Source organism: Bacillus rossius, chromosome 11 (genome assembly GCF_032445375.1).
Source record: "Bacillus rossius redtenbacheri isolate Brsri chromosome 11, Brsri_v3, whole genome shotgun sequence".
NCBI lineage: Eukaryota > Metazoa > Arthropoda > Insecta > Phasmatodea > Bacillidae > Bacillus > Bacillus rossius.
The window spans coordinates 40,746,363-40,760,976 of record NC_086338.1 but is presented as its reverse complement, the minus strand read 5'-3'; the positions used below and the strand labels follow the sequence as shown (position 1 = coordinate 40,760,976).

Genomic DNA, 14,614 nt, shown 5'->3' with positions numbered 1-14,614 from the left:
ACTGCGGCAACACGAAGCATAAATGTCCGGGTGAATAATCCGAACCCAGTATTACCTTTGAATATATATACTGTATAGAAGTCGCCAGCCCAGGTTAAAATTTCTAATGCGGTTATGAGGTAGTTGGTTAATTCACCGCCGCAATCGCCACCATCTCTAAGGCATCGACTTGTGGTGGTCCCTAGCGGACAAGTGTCGAACTCTTCAAACACCCCTTCCCCCTCCCGTTGAACGACCGTGAGCTGCAGCGAATGATTGATGGGGGGTGCGGGGAATGACAGCGGGCGACAGTGCTGCGCCCTAACGGGTAAATAACAACTAAGACGATACAGGCGTTACGGCAGCGCACTGCAGCGGTGAAGTTCCCAAGCTGCTCATCATACACTTCTGAAAAACGTAGAGTAAATCCTATCCACTCGCGACTTCTATACAGTATATATATTCAAAGGTATTACTGAGAATCGCAGTGATACGGTTGTTTGCATCTGTAAGTTCTGTTTCATTTACTAGGAGAGGGAGGTGTGGAGGGAGTACAATAAAAAGAAAGAAAACGACAGCCAGAGGTGTGGGTGGTAACACACGGGAGTGTATTTCAGCGCGACGGAAGCGGTACAGTCAGTGCTTCATGCCCCGCCGGCGGACAGAGAGTCGTCCCCGCCCTAGGCTCAGGGCTTGGGCGGCGCAGGGCGGCGTGGGGCGCCGCGGCCCATGCGCGGGATGTACTCGTCCATGGCGCGGCGGCCCAGGCGCGGGGCGAAGGGCGGCGCGCGCGGGTCGAACAGCCCTTCGTCGTTGTTGCCGCCGCTGATGCTGCCGCTGCTGTCCACGTGAAGCTCCTCGCCAGACTCGCGGCCCATGCGAGGCGTGTACGTGGTGCCCGCGTCGTCCCGCTTTGCGCCCGCTGCAACACACACACACGCACGCGCGCTCAGTGAAGCAGCACGGTACTGCCATCTGTGGCGGGTGGCGCGAACCACAAGTTCGCACGCTCAGGTGTAGCAGCACGCAGCTACGACCACGGTGCTGCCATCTGTCGTCTTCCCATTCGACCACTAGTGCATGCGTTGGAGCGGCGAACATTGTAGCCCTCTCAGCAAAAAAGTGTCAATTCAATAAACAAGGATTTCGGCGTCAGTGGTAGCCCAGTTGGATGCGCGCCGGTGAGAGGGGATTCCGGGTTTGAGTCCCGAGTAAATCATGCATGGGTGTAAACAGGGGTGCCCACCCACAAGGGGGGGGGGGGGGGGTAACGACGCAGACTGCATCATTAAAATTTCTGAGGGGAGAGGGGGGGGTGGTTAAATGACGAGAAAAATGTATATATTATTTACATAATTATAGCTTCTAATGTGAAAATACGTTTCTGGTGCTTTGATAAAATTGAAAGGGATCTTGTAAATCAAATGTACAACCCCGCACTTTCCTCAACAAAAGCAGTTTGGCATCTGTCGGTTCAGGATGGAAATATTACCTGATATGACCAAAATTATTATTAGAAAATCAGTTTTAATTAATGCAAAATGTGATAAAATATAATACTAAAAAAGTATAATATTATAAAATAATTGAGTAAATCATTGAGAAAATGGCATAAAATATTTCGAGGGAGGGGGGGGGGGCGCATCATTAGGTTAGGGGGGGTGTGTCATAGTGTTTGGGGGGGGGGGGGGGGCACCTCTGGTGTAAATTTGGTATTTGTCTCAAGTACACAATAAAAAAAATATATATATATAATGTTGTAAACAATTTTTGGAATCCAGTTGCCAAAAAATGTTTTTATGAAGTGCTAGAACAATGCTGTAAATTCTACAGAACATTTATGGGGGGGAAATAAAGAAAATGCTGCATTATTTTCTATAAAGGTTTCAGTTTTGTCATCACCCTGGAACTGTACATGTTATTTGAAACTGTTTAACCCACCGCTAGTTGGCGAGATCTGCAGGAAACAGTTTGCAATGTCTTCCTCCCTCCCGGCGAAATCCGAAACATTTGTTGGTCTCTTACAAACAATTACCCATACCCATGTCATTCGTTTAGTAATATCTGAATCTGAATATTTTAGAGCTGTAGCAAACCGTATGTATTCGTTACTGAGTAACGGGTGCGACGTCTATATTTATACGAGTAACGAAACGTTACACACGGCTGCATTTCGTTACTCGCATGTTTCGTATGTTTCACGCATGCGCGCGCATATTCGATGAATTTACGTTACAAAAAACGATGTTTGTTTATTAAGTAAAGTATAATTTGGAAATTCGTCATCCAAGTTTTTTTTACTGTTTATTAAAGGTATTGTGTGTGTAGACAAAGTTTGAGATTGGAACAGAAACAACGTAAGAAAGTATTTTTTACAAATTAGAAATATGTACCTATGTTTTTGTTTTTTATTATCGCGACTTTTCAGTTTTTTTTATTATCTTAAAAGAGATAATATAATAAGGTCGCTGTAATGAGATTTAATTGTTTCTTGGTTAACAAGAACTGTTAATTATCAAATATTGTTAATTGTATATATTCTATTTATTATTATTTACGCGACGTCATATTGTACGCGTACGCAATACGACTCGATTCGTTGCATGTTATGCGGTATCAGAAGTAACGAGTAACGATACGATAGTAACGAATACATACGGGTACGCTTTTTTTCGTTACTTTTACACCTCTAGAATTAGAGCTGTAGCAAACCGTATGTATTCGTTACTGAGTAACGGGTGCGGCATCTAGTAACGAGTAACGAAACGTTACACACGAATGCATTTCGTTACTCGCATCTTTCGTATGTTTCACGCATGCGCGCGCGTATTCGTTACAAATAACGATGTTTGTTTATTAATAAAAGTATGATTTGGAAATTCGTCGTCCAAGTTTTTTTACTGTTTATTAAAGGTATTGTGTGTGTAGACAAAGTTTTAGATTCGAACAGAAACAACGTAAGAAAGTATTTTTTACAAATTATAAATATGTATGTTTTTGTTTTTTATAATCGCGTCCTGCTGTGAGTATGTCCTGCTGTGAGGACACGTGCTAAGAGCGGGCTGACCTGGGATGGTGAGTATCTGCCAGGGCAGCTCCTGCAGCACAGCCGCCACCTCCTGCTGCTCCCTAGGTCCTGCTGTGAGTATGTCCTGCTGTGAGGACACGCTCTAAGAGCGGGCTGACCTGGGATGGTGAGTATCTGCCAGGGCAGCTCCTGCAGCACAGCCGCCACCTCCTGCTGCTCCCTAGGTCCTGCTGTGAGTATGTCCTGCTGTGAGGACACGTGCTAAGAGCGGGCTGACCTGGGATGGTGAGTATCTGCCAGGGCAGCTCCTGCAGCACAGCCGCCACCTCCTGCTGCTCCCTAGGTCCTGCTGTGAGTATGTCCTGCTGTGAGGACACGCTCTAAGAGCGGGCTGACCTGGGATGGTGAGTATCTGCCAGGGCAGCTCCTGCAGCACAGCCGCCACCTCCTGCTGCTCCCTAGGTCCTGCTGTGAGTATGTCCTGCTGTGAGGACACGTGCTAAGAGCGGGCTGACCTGGGATGGTGAGTATCTGCCAGGGCAGCTCCTGCAGCACAGCCGCCACCTCCTGCTGCTCCCTAGGTCCTGCTGTGAGTATGTCCTGCTGTGAGGACACGTGCTAAGAGCGGGCTGACCTGGGATGGTGAGTATCTGCCAGGGCAGCTCCTGCAGCACAGCCGCCACCTCCTGCTGCTCCCTAGGTCCTGCTGTGAGTATGTCCTGCTGTGAGGACACGCTCTAAGAGCGGGCTGACCTGGGATGGTGAGTATCTGCCAGGGCAGCTCCTGCAGCACAGCCGCCACCTCCTGCTGCTCCCTAGGTCCTGCTGTGAGTATGTCCTGCTGTGAGGACACGTGCTAAGAGCGGGCTGACCTGGGATGGTGAGTATCTGCCAGGGCAGCTCCTGCAGCACAGCCGCCACCTCCTGCTGCTCCCTAGGTCCTGCTGTGAGTATGTCCTGCTGTGAGTATGTCCTGCTGTGAGGACACGTGCTAAGAGCGGGCTGACCTGGGATGGTGAGTATCTGCCAGGGCAGCTCCTGCAGCACAGCCGCCACCTCCTGCTGCTCCCTAGGTCCTGCTGTGAGTATGTCCTGCTGTGAGGACACGCTCTAAGAGCGGGCTGACCTGGGATGGTGAGTATCTGCCAGGGCAGCTCCTGCAGCACAGCCGCCACCTCCTGCTGCTCCCTAGGTCCTGCTGTGAGTATGTCCTGCTGTGAGGACACGTGCTAAGAGCGGGCTGACCTGGGATGGTGAGTATCTGCCAGGGCAGCTCCTGCAGCACAGCCGCCACCTCCTGCTGCTCCCTAGGTCCTGCTGTGAGTATGTCCTGCTGTGAGGACACGTGCTAAGAGCGGGCTGACCTGGGATGGTGAGTATCTGCCAGGGCAGCTCCTGCAGCACAGCCGCCACCTCCTGCTGCTCCCTAGGTCCTGCTGTGAGTATGTCCTGCTGTGAGGACACGTGCTAAGAGCGGGCTGACCTGGGATGGTGAGTATCTGCCAGGGCAGCTCCTGCAGCACAGCCGCCACCTCCTGCTGCTCCCTAGGTCCTGCTGTGAGTATGTCCTGCTGTGAGGACACGTGCTAAGAGCGGGCTGACCTGGGATGGTGAGTATCTGCCAGGGCAGCTCCTGCAGCAGGGCCGCCACCTCCTGCTGCTCCCTAGGTCCTGCTGTGAGTATGTCCTGCTGTGAGGACACGTGCTAAGAGCGGGCTGACCTGGGATGGTGAGTATCTGCCAGGGCAGCTCCTGCAGCACAGCCGCCACCTCCTGCTGCTCCCTAGGTCCTGCTGTGAGTATGTCCTGCTGTGAGGACACGTGCTAAGAGCGGGCTGACCTGGGATGGTGAGTATCTGCCAGGGCAGCTCCTGCAGCACAGCCGCCACCTCCTGCTGCTCCCTAGGTCCTGCTGTGAGTATGTCCTGCTGTGAGGACACGTGCTAAGAGCGGGCTGACCTGGGATGGTGAGTATCTGCCAGGGCAGCTCCTGCAGCACAGCCGCCACCTCCTGCTGCTCCCTAGGTCCTGCTGTGAGTATGTCCTGCTGTGAGGACACGTGCTAAGAGCGGGCTGACCTGGGATGGTGAGTATCTGCCAGGGCAGCTCCTGCAGCACAGCCGCCACCTCCTGCTGCTCCCTAGGTCCTGCTGTGAGTATGTCCTGCTGTGAGGACACGTGCTAAGAGCGGGCTGACCTGGGATGGTGAGTATCTGCCAGGGCAGCTCCTGCAGCACAGCCGCCACCTCCTGCTGCTCCCTAGGTCCTGCTGTGAGTATGTCCTGCTGTGAGGACACGTGCTAAGAGCGGGCTGACCTGGGATGGTGAGTATCTGCCAGGGCAGCTCCTGCAGCACAGCCGCCACCTCCTGCTGCTCCCTAGGTCCTGCTGTGAGTATGTCCTGCTGTGAGGACACGTGCTAAGAGCGGGCTGACCTGGGATGGTGAGTATCTGCCAGGGCAGCTCCTGCAGCAGGGCCGCCACCACCTGCTGCTCCCTAGGTCCTGCTGTGAGTATGTCCTGCTGTGAGGACACGTGCTAAGAGCGGGCTGACCTGGGATGGTGAGTATCTGCCAGGGCAGCTCCTGCAGCACAGCCGCCACCTCCTGCTGCTCCCTAGGTCCTGCTGTGAGTATGTCCTGCTGTGAGGACACGTGCTAAGAGCGGGCTGACCTGGGATGGTGAGTATCTGCCAGGGCAGCTCCTGCAGCAGGGCCGCCACCTCCTGCTCGTCCTGCTCCTCGCTGGGCCCCAGCTCCAGGAGCAGGTCCTGCTGCGCGGGTCGGTGGGGCCTCCTGGCCTGGCGCGGGCTCAGCCACAGTCCCTCGTGGGGGCGCCTGCCGTCGGCGGTGACGACCGTCCTCCCGGGGCAGCCCTCCGCCAGCAGCGCCGCTGCCCGCAACAACACCCACCGGCACGCACTAGTCGCCAGTCGCACCTTCAGGGCCGGTGCAAGGTAGATTGGCGCCCTAGGCGAAAAATCTTAATTTCCCCCCCCCCCCGGGCCGGACAACCCAAAAAAAAAATTTGTCTTGCCTCAAAATACATCACGTAAACCTAAGATTTTTGTCAACAATCAAATGTAAGCAGGCTTGTGTTTTTTTTTTTTACTTCTTTACTTATTATAAATCATAAACAGGTCACCGTGGACTTGAAATAATTACTTATATCAATATAAACATTCCAAACTCTTACAAAAATCCATTTTCATCTAGTTTCAATAATCGTTAAAACATATTGTATCAGCTGTTATGTGTCGTGCTGCGCCGCCCCCAGCTACTGGGCGCCCTAGGCGGTTGCCTAGTTCGCCTGTATGGACGCGCCGGCCCTGCGCACCTTCAGACCTAGTTAGTAACCCGCGCAAGAACGCAGGAACGCAAGTCGCCAAATGTTCACCATCCACACCTACTTATAAACCACGCAAGGCCCAATAACCCAACGCAGGTACCTACTGTTCAATTTCAAAATATCTTTTGAATTTTGGCTTGCGTTTCGACGGCCATATTGAATTCTGTTAAATTCGCCAATGATGATCTGTTTATACATAACGTTCCAAATTTTTTAACTTTCACACATAACAGTGAAGGAAAATAACTATTAATTTGTTTTCATAGTAAACAATGTTGTACAATTTTAAGTTAAGGGGCGATGACGTTTTGCGACTAGCGTTATTTATGAACGACAATTTATTTTTTTTCGTTGGTTGCGTGTTATGTGGTAAAGTGACATGCACCTCGGTGTTGACTTCCTTTTCGGTGTGTGGCGGTGTGTTGAGATAAATTTTGCTGTTATATTAGCTACCTTTCATTTCTCCTTGCCCTAATTAATTCGTTTATTGTTACCGAAGTCTCCGCGCACTGCATGGCCGCAGGTTTAAAGTCATGTCACATGCAACTCAGCTGAAATTTGAACGATTCTCGAAAACGGTAACCGGTTATAGCAATTTTCCCATCTGTCACATTTAAAGTATCGCGTGACTTTGTTTTTGCGAGGTTTAGTATTTTTCAAGGGGGGGGGGGGGATGTTAGTTTTTAGTTTTATCGCAGCCGTTTCATTATCTAGTTTAAAATTTCGCTATGCGAATCGAATGATTTGATAGTCGACGAAGCTGCTCCGGCAACGAAATCTAGCGGTGGTGTGCGGAAACTACCTATGATTCGCGCTTAGAAATTTAGTTTAAAACACAATTTTCGTATATTTATCACCCACAGAAATATTTTAAAGAACTCTACGTTAAATTTCGAGTCCGAATTTTGTATCATACAGTGTGTTTGCAAACATGAGATCACATGAAATTACTCGTTACCGAGGTTTGATGTTACACATCATTGGCGAGTACTGAACGACTAGCTCTCATTTTTAAATGATTTTTTTTTTGAAGTTATAGACTTCTCCAGGCGTGTTATGAAAAAATTATGGGAGTGGATTGTTACGATGTGCGCGCACCATGCAACGAAATTTTCTAAGGATGAAAAAAAGGATCCATACCAAAAAAAAAAGTTACATACAAGTAAATTGATATATGTGCTTTTAAATCTTATACTTTAGTGATTGATACTGAATACTGATCCATTAAAAAAAACCATTTATATATTGTGAATATAAGTGATATAAACTTGGTTTATAAATTCTTTCAAGTGTATTTTTAAGTGTAGTTATATAAGTGTGGTTATGTTCTCGTATGTATAATTTATTTAAATTATAAACCATTACATTATTATTTAATAAATAACTAAAATTAATAAATTATAATAAACATTCAGCATATTTATTTATTTTCATTATTAATAAGAATTTATCTCGTTTTATTTTATGAAATTATATCATTTTATTACGTGTTTATTTTATTATTGAATACTGAGTATTTTTTTAATACATATTTTTTTAAATTTGATTGAATTTATTCTTTACCAACGGTATTTATAATATCACTCCAGTACTTTTATTTTGTATGCATAACTTAAGTTTTTTTTTATTACGCCAAGTAAGTACATGTTCTAATGCGCGAACCAATTTTTGTTTGTTATGAAAGTAACTATGTGTGACGACGGAGATTCTAATCCGTACTTACTGACCATCGTCAGACGTGGTCGGGCACCGTTTACGCAATACAGTAAACTCCCTATTATCCGCGCATGCTACGAAATAATACAGCACATATGTAAATCTGTATTTTATTACAAGTGAGCAAATTTGAACTCTACTGACGAGTGCATTGTGTGCGGTATACAGTGAAACGCCACAGGCCTTCTCGGAACTCACGCAGTAGGCTGACATGCGTTGCTATTTTTTGTGTCTGTCGCGCTTTTTTTTCTATTTGTATGGTTGAGCACTTTTATGTTTACATTACTGAAATGTATTGTATGTTAATAATTAAGTAAAATACTAAAATTTTAAGCATCATTTAAAACTTTTTACTGTTAGTTGTAACTTTTACTGACATAAAGTTCTAGATTTTTTAAGTTGAAATTAACGTTTCCTTTTTTTTTGTTTCCCATTTTCGGCTCTTTTGCGGATTATCCGCGATTTTCACTACTCCGCGGTGGCCCTGCCACTTAATTTCGCGGATAATCGGGTGTGTACTGTAATTGTTTCCCGAGCGTGCCAGTGCCTTGACGCAGTGCCGGGTTCGCGAAGACCGCAGCACCGCAGCACCGCAGCACCGCAGCACCCCAGCACCGCAGCACACTCACCGTGCACCAAGAGCACCGCGAGGGCAGCGGGTATCGTCGTCGTCGTCGTCGAAGCCATGACGGTCGAGTGCGAGGCAGGGCAGGTCGCGACCTGCCTTCTTATAGGCGTCCGTCCGCCCCGCCGCCCTACCCCGGGCGTCGACGAAGGGTGTTCCGTGGAGGGGGGGACAGGGGGATGGAGACTGCGATACAACCCCAACCCCCTACCCCTCCTCACACTACCCTCCCACGTCACGTCACGTTGGCACAACAACCACCCCCTTCTCGCCACGGACAGGTCCTCCTCAGCCGTCCGGAGTCGAACCGGGGAAAAAAAAAAAAAAAAAATAAATTGGTTGTCTGTAAAGTCGGTTTACGGACGATAGTTTAACGTGACAACGTCATAACAAAACATTGATGAAATGATTGCATACTTCTATGAATAAAATTGAATCATTTTTTTATTGAATTATCACTATTTTGTATGGATACAAAGAAGGAGTGAAATGAAATCTACAATCTAATTGATAAATTTACTTTTATTTGCACTCATTAATTCAAATATGTTTATTACTTTAACGTACAGATTATTTTAACTGTAACTTTTATACGTGTTTGCTATTTAACTTGTTACAATCTGTGTTATTCCTGTTAAGGATAGGACGATGATAGGAAAAGTAGGAAACGAATGGGAGTGTTTCAAGTTTAATGTGCCTCGAAAAAGTCAAATCGATGGTTGTTCCAATCGAGTGGAAGAGAGATATATGCGGCGCAAGCGTACAATGAGCGTAACGGGACACAGCGTAACGGGTCACTTTTTCGTGCGTGCAGCCGGCGTTCATCGATTTATTAGACGTTGTCACGTCAAAAAACTACTCTGGTAGGTTTGTTCGATGCGATCTTTCCTCCATACGGTCACGCACCCCCCTAGCCAGTAAGAGGTGCATCTGCGTCTGTGATGCGGGGTGATAAGTGCGACGCTCGCTGGTGATTCCAGCGCGGTGTAGCCTCTCTGGACTTGCAGTCTTCCCCGGCGTGCATGGAGCAACAATGAGATCTTAGAGGGGACCATAACATTATATGGCGGAGAAACGAAGATGAAAGTGTACTGCAAAGTTACCTGGGTGCTTTCGAGAATCTTCACCGGATTTTTCATGACCAAAAAAAAAATATTCTGAAAAAAAAACACACGTTTTTAGCGATTTTCACTCGCCTAAAAATAAACTTTAAAAACGAAATACGAAGGAAAAGGGATAGAGCCACATTTGCTTCCAAATTATTTCCTTTTGTTGGTGGAAATGATTGATTTTTCTTTTCTTTTAGTATTTAGGAAATGGGAAGGGGATATGTATAACCCCCTCCCACAATTTATCCCCTTGCTTACGCCCTTACACCCCTGGTTCGCGGTAAACAAAGCAGTCTCACTTCCGAATACCTGGATGTCATCTGCCAACACTGTCACAAATTGTTAGGAGGTTTGTAATTATAATTAAAGACCGTACAATTAGTGCCCACTGTAACACGCTTAAAACGGTATGAACATGATAACGCAAATCAAGGATCGCAAATAAAGCTGAGCTAATTGTGCGGAGTATTGTGCCTCATTATTCATATTCTTGCGATAATTCTTGACGCGGGAGCCAGTGCGCCGCGCGATTAGTCTACCCGCCTCACAGTGGTGTCGTGAGGGAGCGGGAGATTAAGGCACTTGTCCTGTTATCTCTATTCACTGGCGGCTAACTTCTTCGAAACATGCATAGATAAGCTTGTGTTACTATATGAAAAATGCCTCGATAGTTTTGGCTTTTATGTATTAAAATAAGTAAGACCCTACTGTACTTTTGGTGGTAGAATTACTATGTTACGTAAATTTCCTTTTTTTATATAGCCTTTCGGAGGTTGAAAAAAAAAACAGCCCTCATATTTTAAACATAGTAAATATTATTGGATGGTTTGAGGTGACTTTATTTTCCCAAATTTCAGGTCACTTATATTATTTTGCTGTGCTAACCTTTTTCCTAAGACTTATTCTCAGACGACTGCCTCCTACGGTTAGGGTTGGGGTTAGGTTAGACCCGCACGTCACAGCTGGTGACTGGAATTGCACGTATTACCACGCCAAGAGGAGCAGTAAAGATTTTAAGTTATTTCATGCACAGAGCGACGTGGACTTAAAATATGCTGTAAGACGTATGCACATATACGTTACACTGAACACTTAATTGTGGCTGATGAGCTGATCGGTGGCTGGCAGTATTCGTGAAGCCTACAACTCACGTAGTTTCGGTTCCCTGCAATAATTTCCGAAGATTTCCGAAGTTTTGCGTTTTAGTATTAACGCCACTTCAGCCGCTAAATCATAAGTTTCCAATGAAAACAAGCATGTTGTGACTGACCTAACCTAACCTAAACCTACGATTTTTTTAATTTCAAGTTTTGAGAGAAATCCGAAGTTGCACGAACGTGGTAGGGAACCGAAACTACTTGAGTTGTAGGCTTCCCGCAGTATTCAGTGGCAACGACACACGGAAATGACACAGAAACATTATAATAGGTACTGAGCACCTACGTAGTGTTAAATCGCTTACGTAACATCCCATACTTTTACGTATTATGAAAACCGCTACCTAAATTTGGACTATCTCAGTAAGGGCATTCATTTGTGAAAATGTAAGTAGTTACGTGAATTTCCAGTTTTCACGTTTTGTGTTTACAATTGTTTACGTCGTAGGGCTATCGCTGACCTGTTAGTAAAGTATATCACTGGGAAGACGACTAGTGTGATTGCCGAATCAGGTTTACGTATTATCCAAATCCGCACACATCCCTAGGGAGTATTGGTATCCGGGAAGCCTTCTTTTCACAGACGAGAGAGCCAAACGCCCGAACGTGCATCTTCGGTTTTTTTTGTTCATTGTAACTCATGATAACTAATGGTCAATTAGGTTAGGTTAGCTACATTATAAATACTTTAAAACATTGTGGACGGTTGATTTGGTTAGGACAGCTACATTAAAGATACTGTGAAATCATGTAAACGGTTTCCTAGCCCTGGATAGCTACATATTAAAAAGTTATTTGCTAAGCAACCTTAAAATGTTTTTACAGAATTTTTAATGTAGCTATACTTACCTAATATAACCAACCATCCACAATGTTTTAAAGTATTTATTATGTAGCTAACCTATCCTAATTGACCGCAAAATTTAATGCCACACCGGTTTATACAATGAAATAGAACGGGAAAAAAAAGCGAGCATGAACTTCGGGTGTGGCTCTCTCGTCTGTGATATGAAGGCTTCCCATTGGTATGATGCCAGCTTGCTTACGCGCTGTCTGCGTAGCTACTGAGTTATGTTCTGGAGATGCGTATCGGCGAGCTGAATCAACTCACGTGAGCAACAATGATCGTTTTGCAATCGTTACGTCAGAGTTGCTATACATTATTTTTAGATTTAGATAATTAATTATTAATTAGTCTATTTTTTTTATATTTTGCTGCAATAGAATTAATCTCTTACGATGTCTCAAGAATTTTTTGAAAATAGTTCGCTATAAATTATTCTGTTTTACTACGTGCCGTAATAATATCCTAATTTATAAACTTTAAAGTTTGAATAATTTTAAAGTTATTGTTTTATATTTGTATTTTAAATATTTTATAGTCTTTGAAAATCTTTTTGGAAATAACGCTTTAATTAATATTAAAATTTCTGGTATGTGTTATAAATTAAATTTATCTAAAAAGGCGAGCTGTTTGTCTCGAGACATTTTTATTGAAAAATAAGAATTAAAAATGGATACAGTGTGACTCTGAATCCTACCGACCATCCTAGACTAAACGTTAATTACGAAAAAATAAGTTGTAATATACACATTCACGACTTATGGTGTGAAGTACTTAACAAGGCTAGTTGATATAATATGCCTTTGAAGGAGTAACTGAACACTAGCATTATTGCAAATAATAGAGAACATATTTACGAAGAAACACTAGACATCCGGATAATGCTTAATTTATCAAAGTTATAGAACCATTGTTAAACTTGTCGCTGTTATATAATGATTTCTTTGAAATCAATTATTGGGGGTAACAAACAACAAGTCACGCAACTGTACGGGAAAATAAAGATGCCACCCCCAATTACGCTATTGATAACTGCTCCATATATCTGAGCGGTGTCAGTTTACGAAAAGCATTTAAGAATGCGCTGACGGATGTGTAGTTTTGTTTCCGTATTTCGATTCCAAACTGTATACTTAGGAGAGTTAAAAGGGCTAATACGCGGGTTTTCAGACTAATCTTTAGAATTGAAACGGCAGGTAAAAAATTCTTGAAAGAACCCCAAGGGCCTTGCGTTACACCTTTATCTCCATTTCTCGGCCATATAATGTTACGGTCACCGCTCGAATTCCATGGGAAGAACTTTAGACCGTAAGTCGTACATACGTTTTCATCTTACTTTTATCGTGATTAACCTGGTAGAATTCAGACTCGGGTTGGGTTTGTAAACCACGCAAGGCGCAATAGCACAACGCAAGTGTTGTTCAACTTCCAACTTCATTGCGTTTTGGCTTGTGTTTTCGACGGCCATATTTGAAGAGGGGTGTTCCGAAAAATTTTGAAGACGCACACATGATGTGCATGGAAGCCCAATATGTTCTTTTTTATATATATATACACCATGTTTACGTGTGACAAAACATTTTTTTCCACGGAATTCTCGATGTTTTCTTAACATGTAACATTTCACATCAGCTAATATTGGCTTGTTCTCCGCGTGTTTATCCATTTATATTTGCTTTCCATCTGTGACTTTTTCCCCCTATAGAAACCAACATAAACCATCAATGGCCTATGTTCCACATATGTTAAATCAATCTGCCCCATTGAGAAATCGTTCTCAGAATGGGAAAAACACACACCGATCTTGTAATATACGTCAGCTTTATTTAATTTTTTTAATATTGAATTTTTAATTTAATAAAAAATACTACTTTTATATCGAATTCGTTACAGTTACTTTCGTTTTCGTGATAAATACGAATTATCAAAAGAAACCCTAGGTGAGTATATGCATATATTCAGGTTGATACAATTTTAGGTTACAGGGTTGGTGACGTCTTGCAACTTGCATGCTTCATGAACGACTGTGACGTGTTGCGTCCCTTACGTGGCTTTAACCCCACTCTCATGCTGCGCAGGCAGCTGATGTTTTCGGGGCGGGTAGTGCTCGGCAAGATGTCCGGCGGACCCCTGGAGAGTGACAAATACAACCCACCCCCAAGGGATTAAAGGCGTCGACAGGCGAGGAATCAATTAATCGCGCCCGGCCGCCCGGTTTTCCAATCAACGGTTCAGTGGTGTTGAACTGCTTGGCGTCGCGTCGCGGCAAAACAAATGACTCCGGCGCCTTTATGCTTGATTTAATTTAAGTTAAAATATAAGGCATTAACACTGACTTGTAAGAACATATAGTTAGTGGCTGCATTGCATGTTTCATGCCTTCAAAACGTGTGGTCGTATTAATAGAAATAAGCTAAGAGGGCGAGATTTTTTTTTTTTTTTTAGTTTATAACAATAAACTTTTTTTTTTGGTTTTAAATCTGGGGAAACACATCCTCTTTACCAAGAGTACTAGGTATAAAATATTCCAGTAGTACACAGTAAAAAAAAAGTTGAAATTGCAGGTAAATATTTTTTTGCAAAAGGTACAAATGTTTGTAAAGTTATAACAACTTTTGTATTCATAAATCACTTTTATAAATGTTGATAAGATCTTCAAAACTATGAGGGATATATATTTTACTTGAGAAGTTGTACTTTCTACAAATAGTTAGCCCTTTAATGTTAAAAATTACCTAGATAATTTAATTAATTTTCTGTGCTTGCCCCCAGCTAAACTCCGCCTGTAACTACATGTTATTTACATGG

The 14,614-nt window shown here is 44.3% G+C and overlaps 1 protein-coding gene across 1 annotated transcript; it reads right to left on the bottom strand.

Annotated features, from left to right (window-relative positions):
- Positions 1-665: 665 nt before the first annotated feature.
- LOC134536452 (PBAN-type neuropeptides-like) lies at positions 666-8,758 on the bottom strand. Its single transcript, XM_063376168.1, has 3 exons — positions 8,701-8,758; positions 5,681-5,899; positions 666-901 (listed from the first exon to the last, which is right to left on the bottom strand). The coding sequence occupies exons 1-3, from the start codon at positions 8,756-8,758 to the stop codon at positions 666-668; spliced, it is 513 nt and encodes a 170-aa protein (XP_063232238.1).
- Positions 8,759-14,614: the final 5,856 nt, after the last annotated feature.

What these genes read in the sequence shown, in the direction of transcription:
- LOC134536452 (XM_063376168.1), bottom strand. Translation starts at nt 8,758, where the DNA reads ATGGCTTCGACGACGACGACGACGATACCCGCTGCCCTCGCGGTGCTC. An exon ending in CGCGGTGCTCTTGGTGCACG is followed by an intron (nt 5,900 to 8,700) that starts GTGAGTGTGCTG and finishes TGTTGCGGGCAG; the next exon opens with CGGCGCTGCTGGCGGAGGGC. An exon ending in GCAGATACTCACCATCCCAG is followed by an intron (nt 902 to 5,680) that starts GTCAGCCCGCTC and finishes TGTGTGTTGCAG; the next exon opens with CGGGCGCAAAGCGGGACGAC.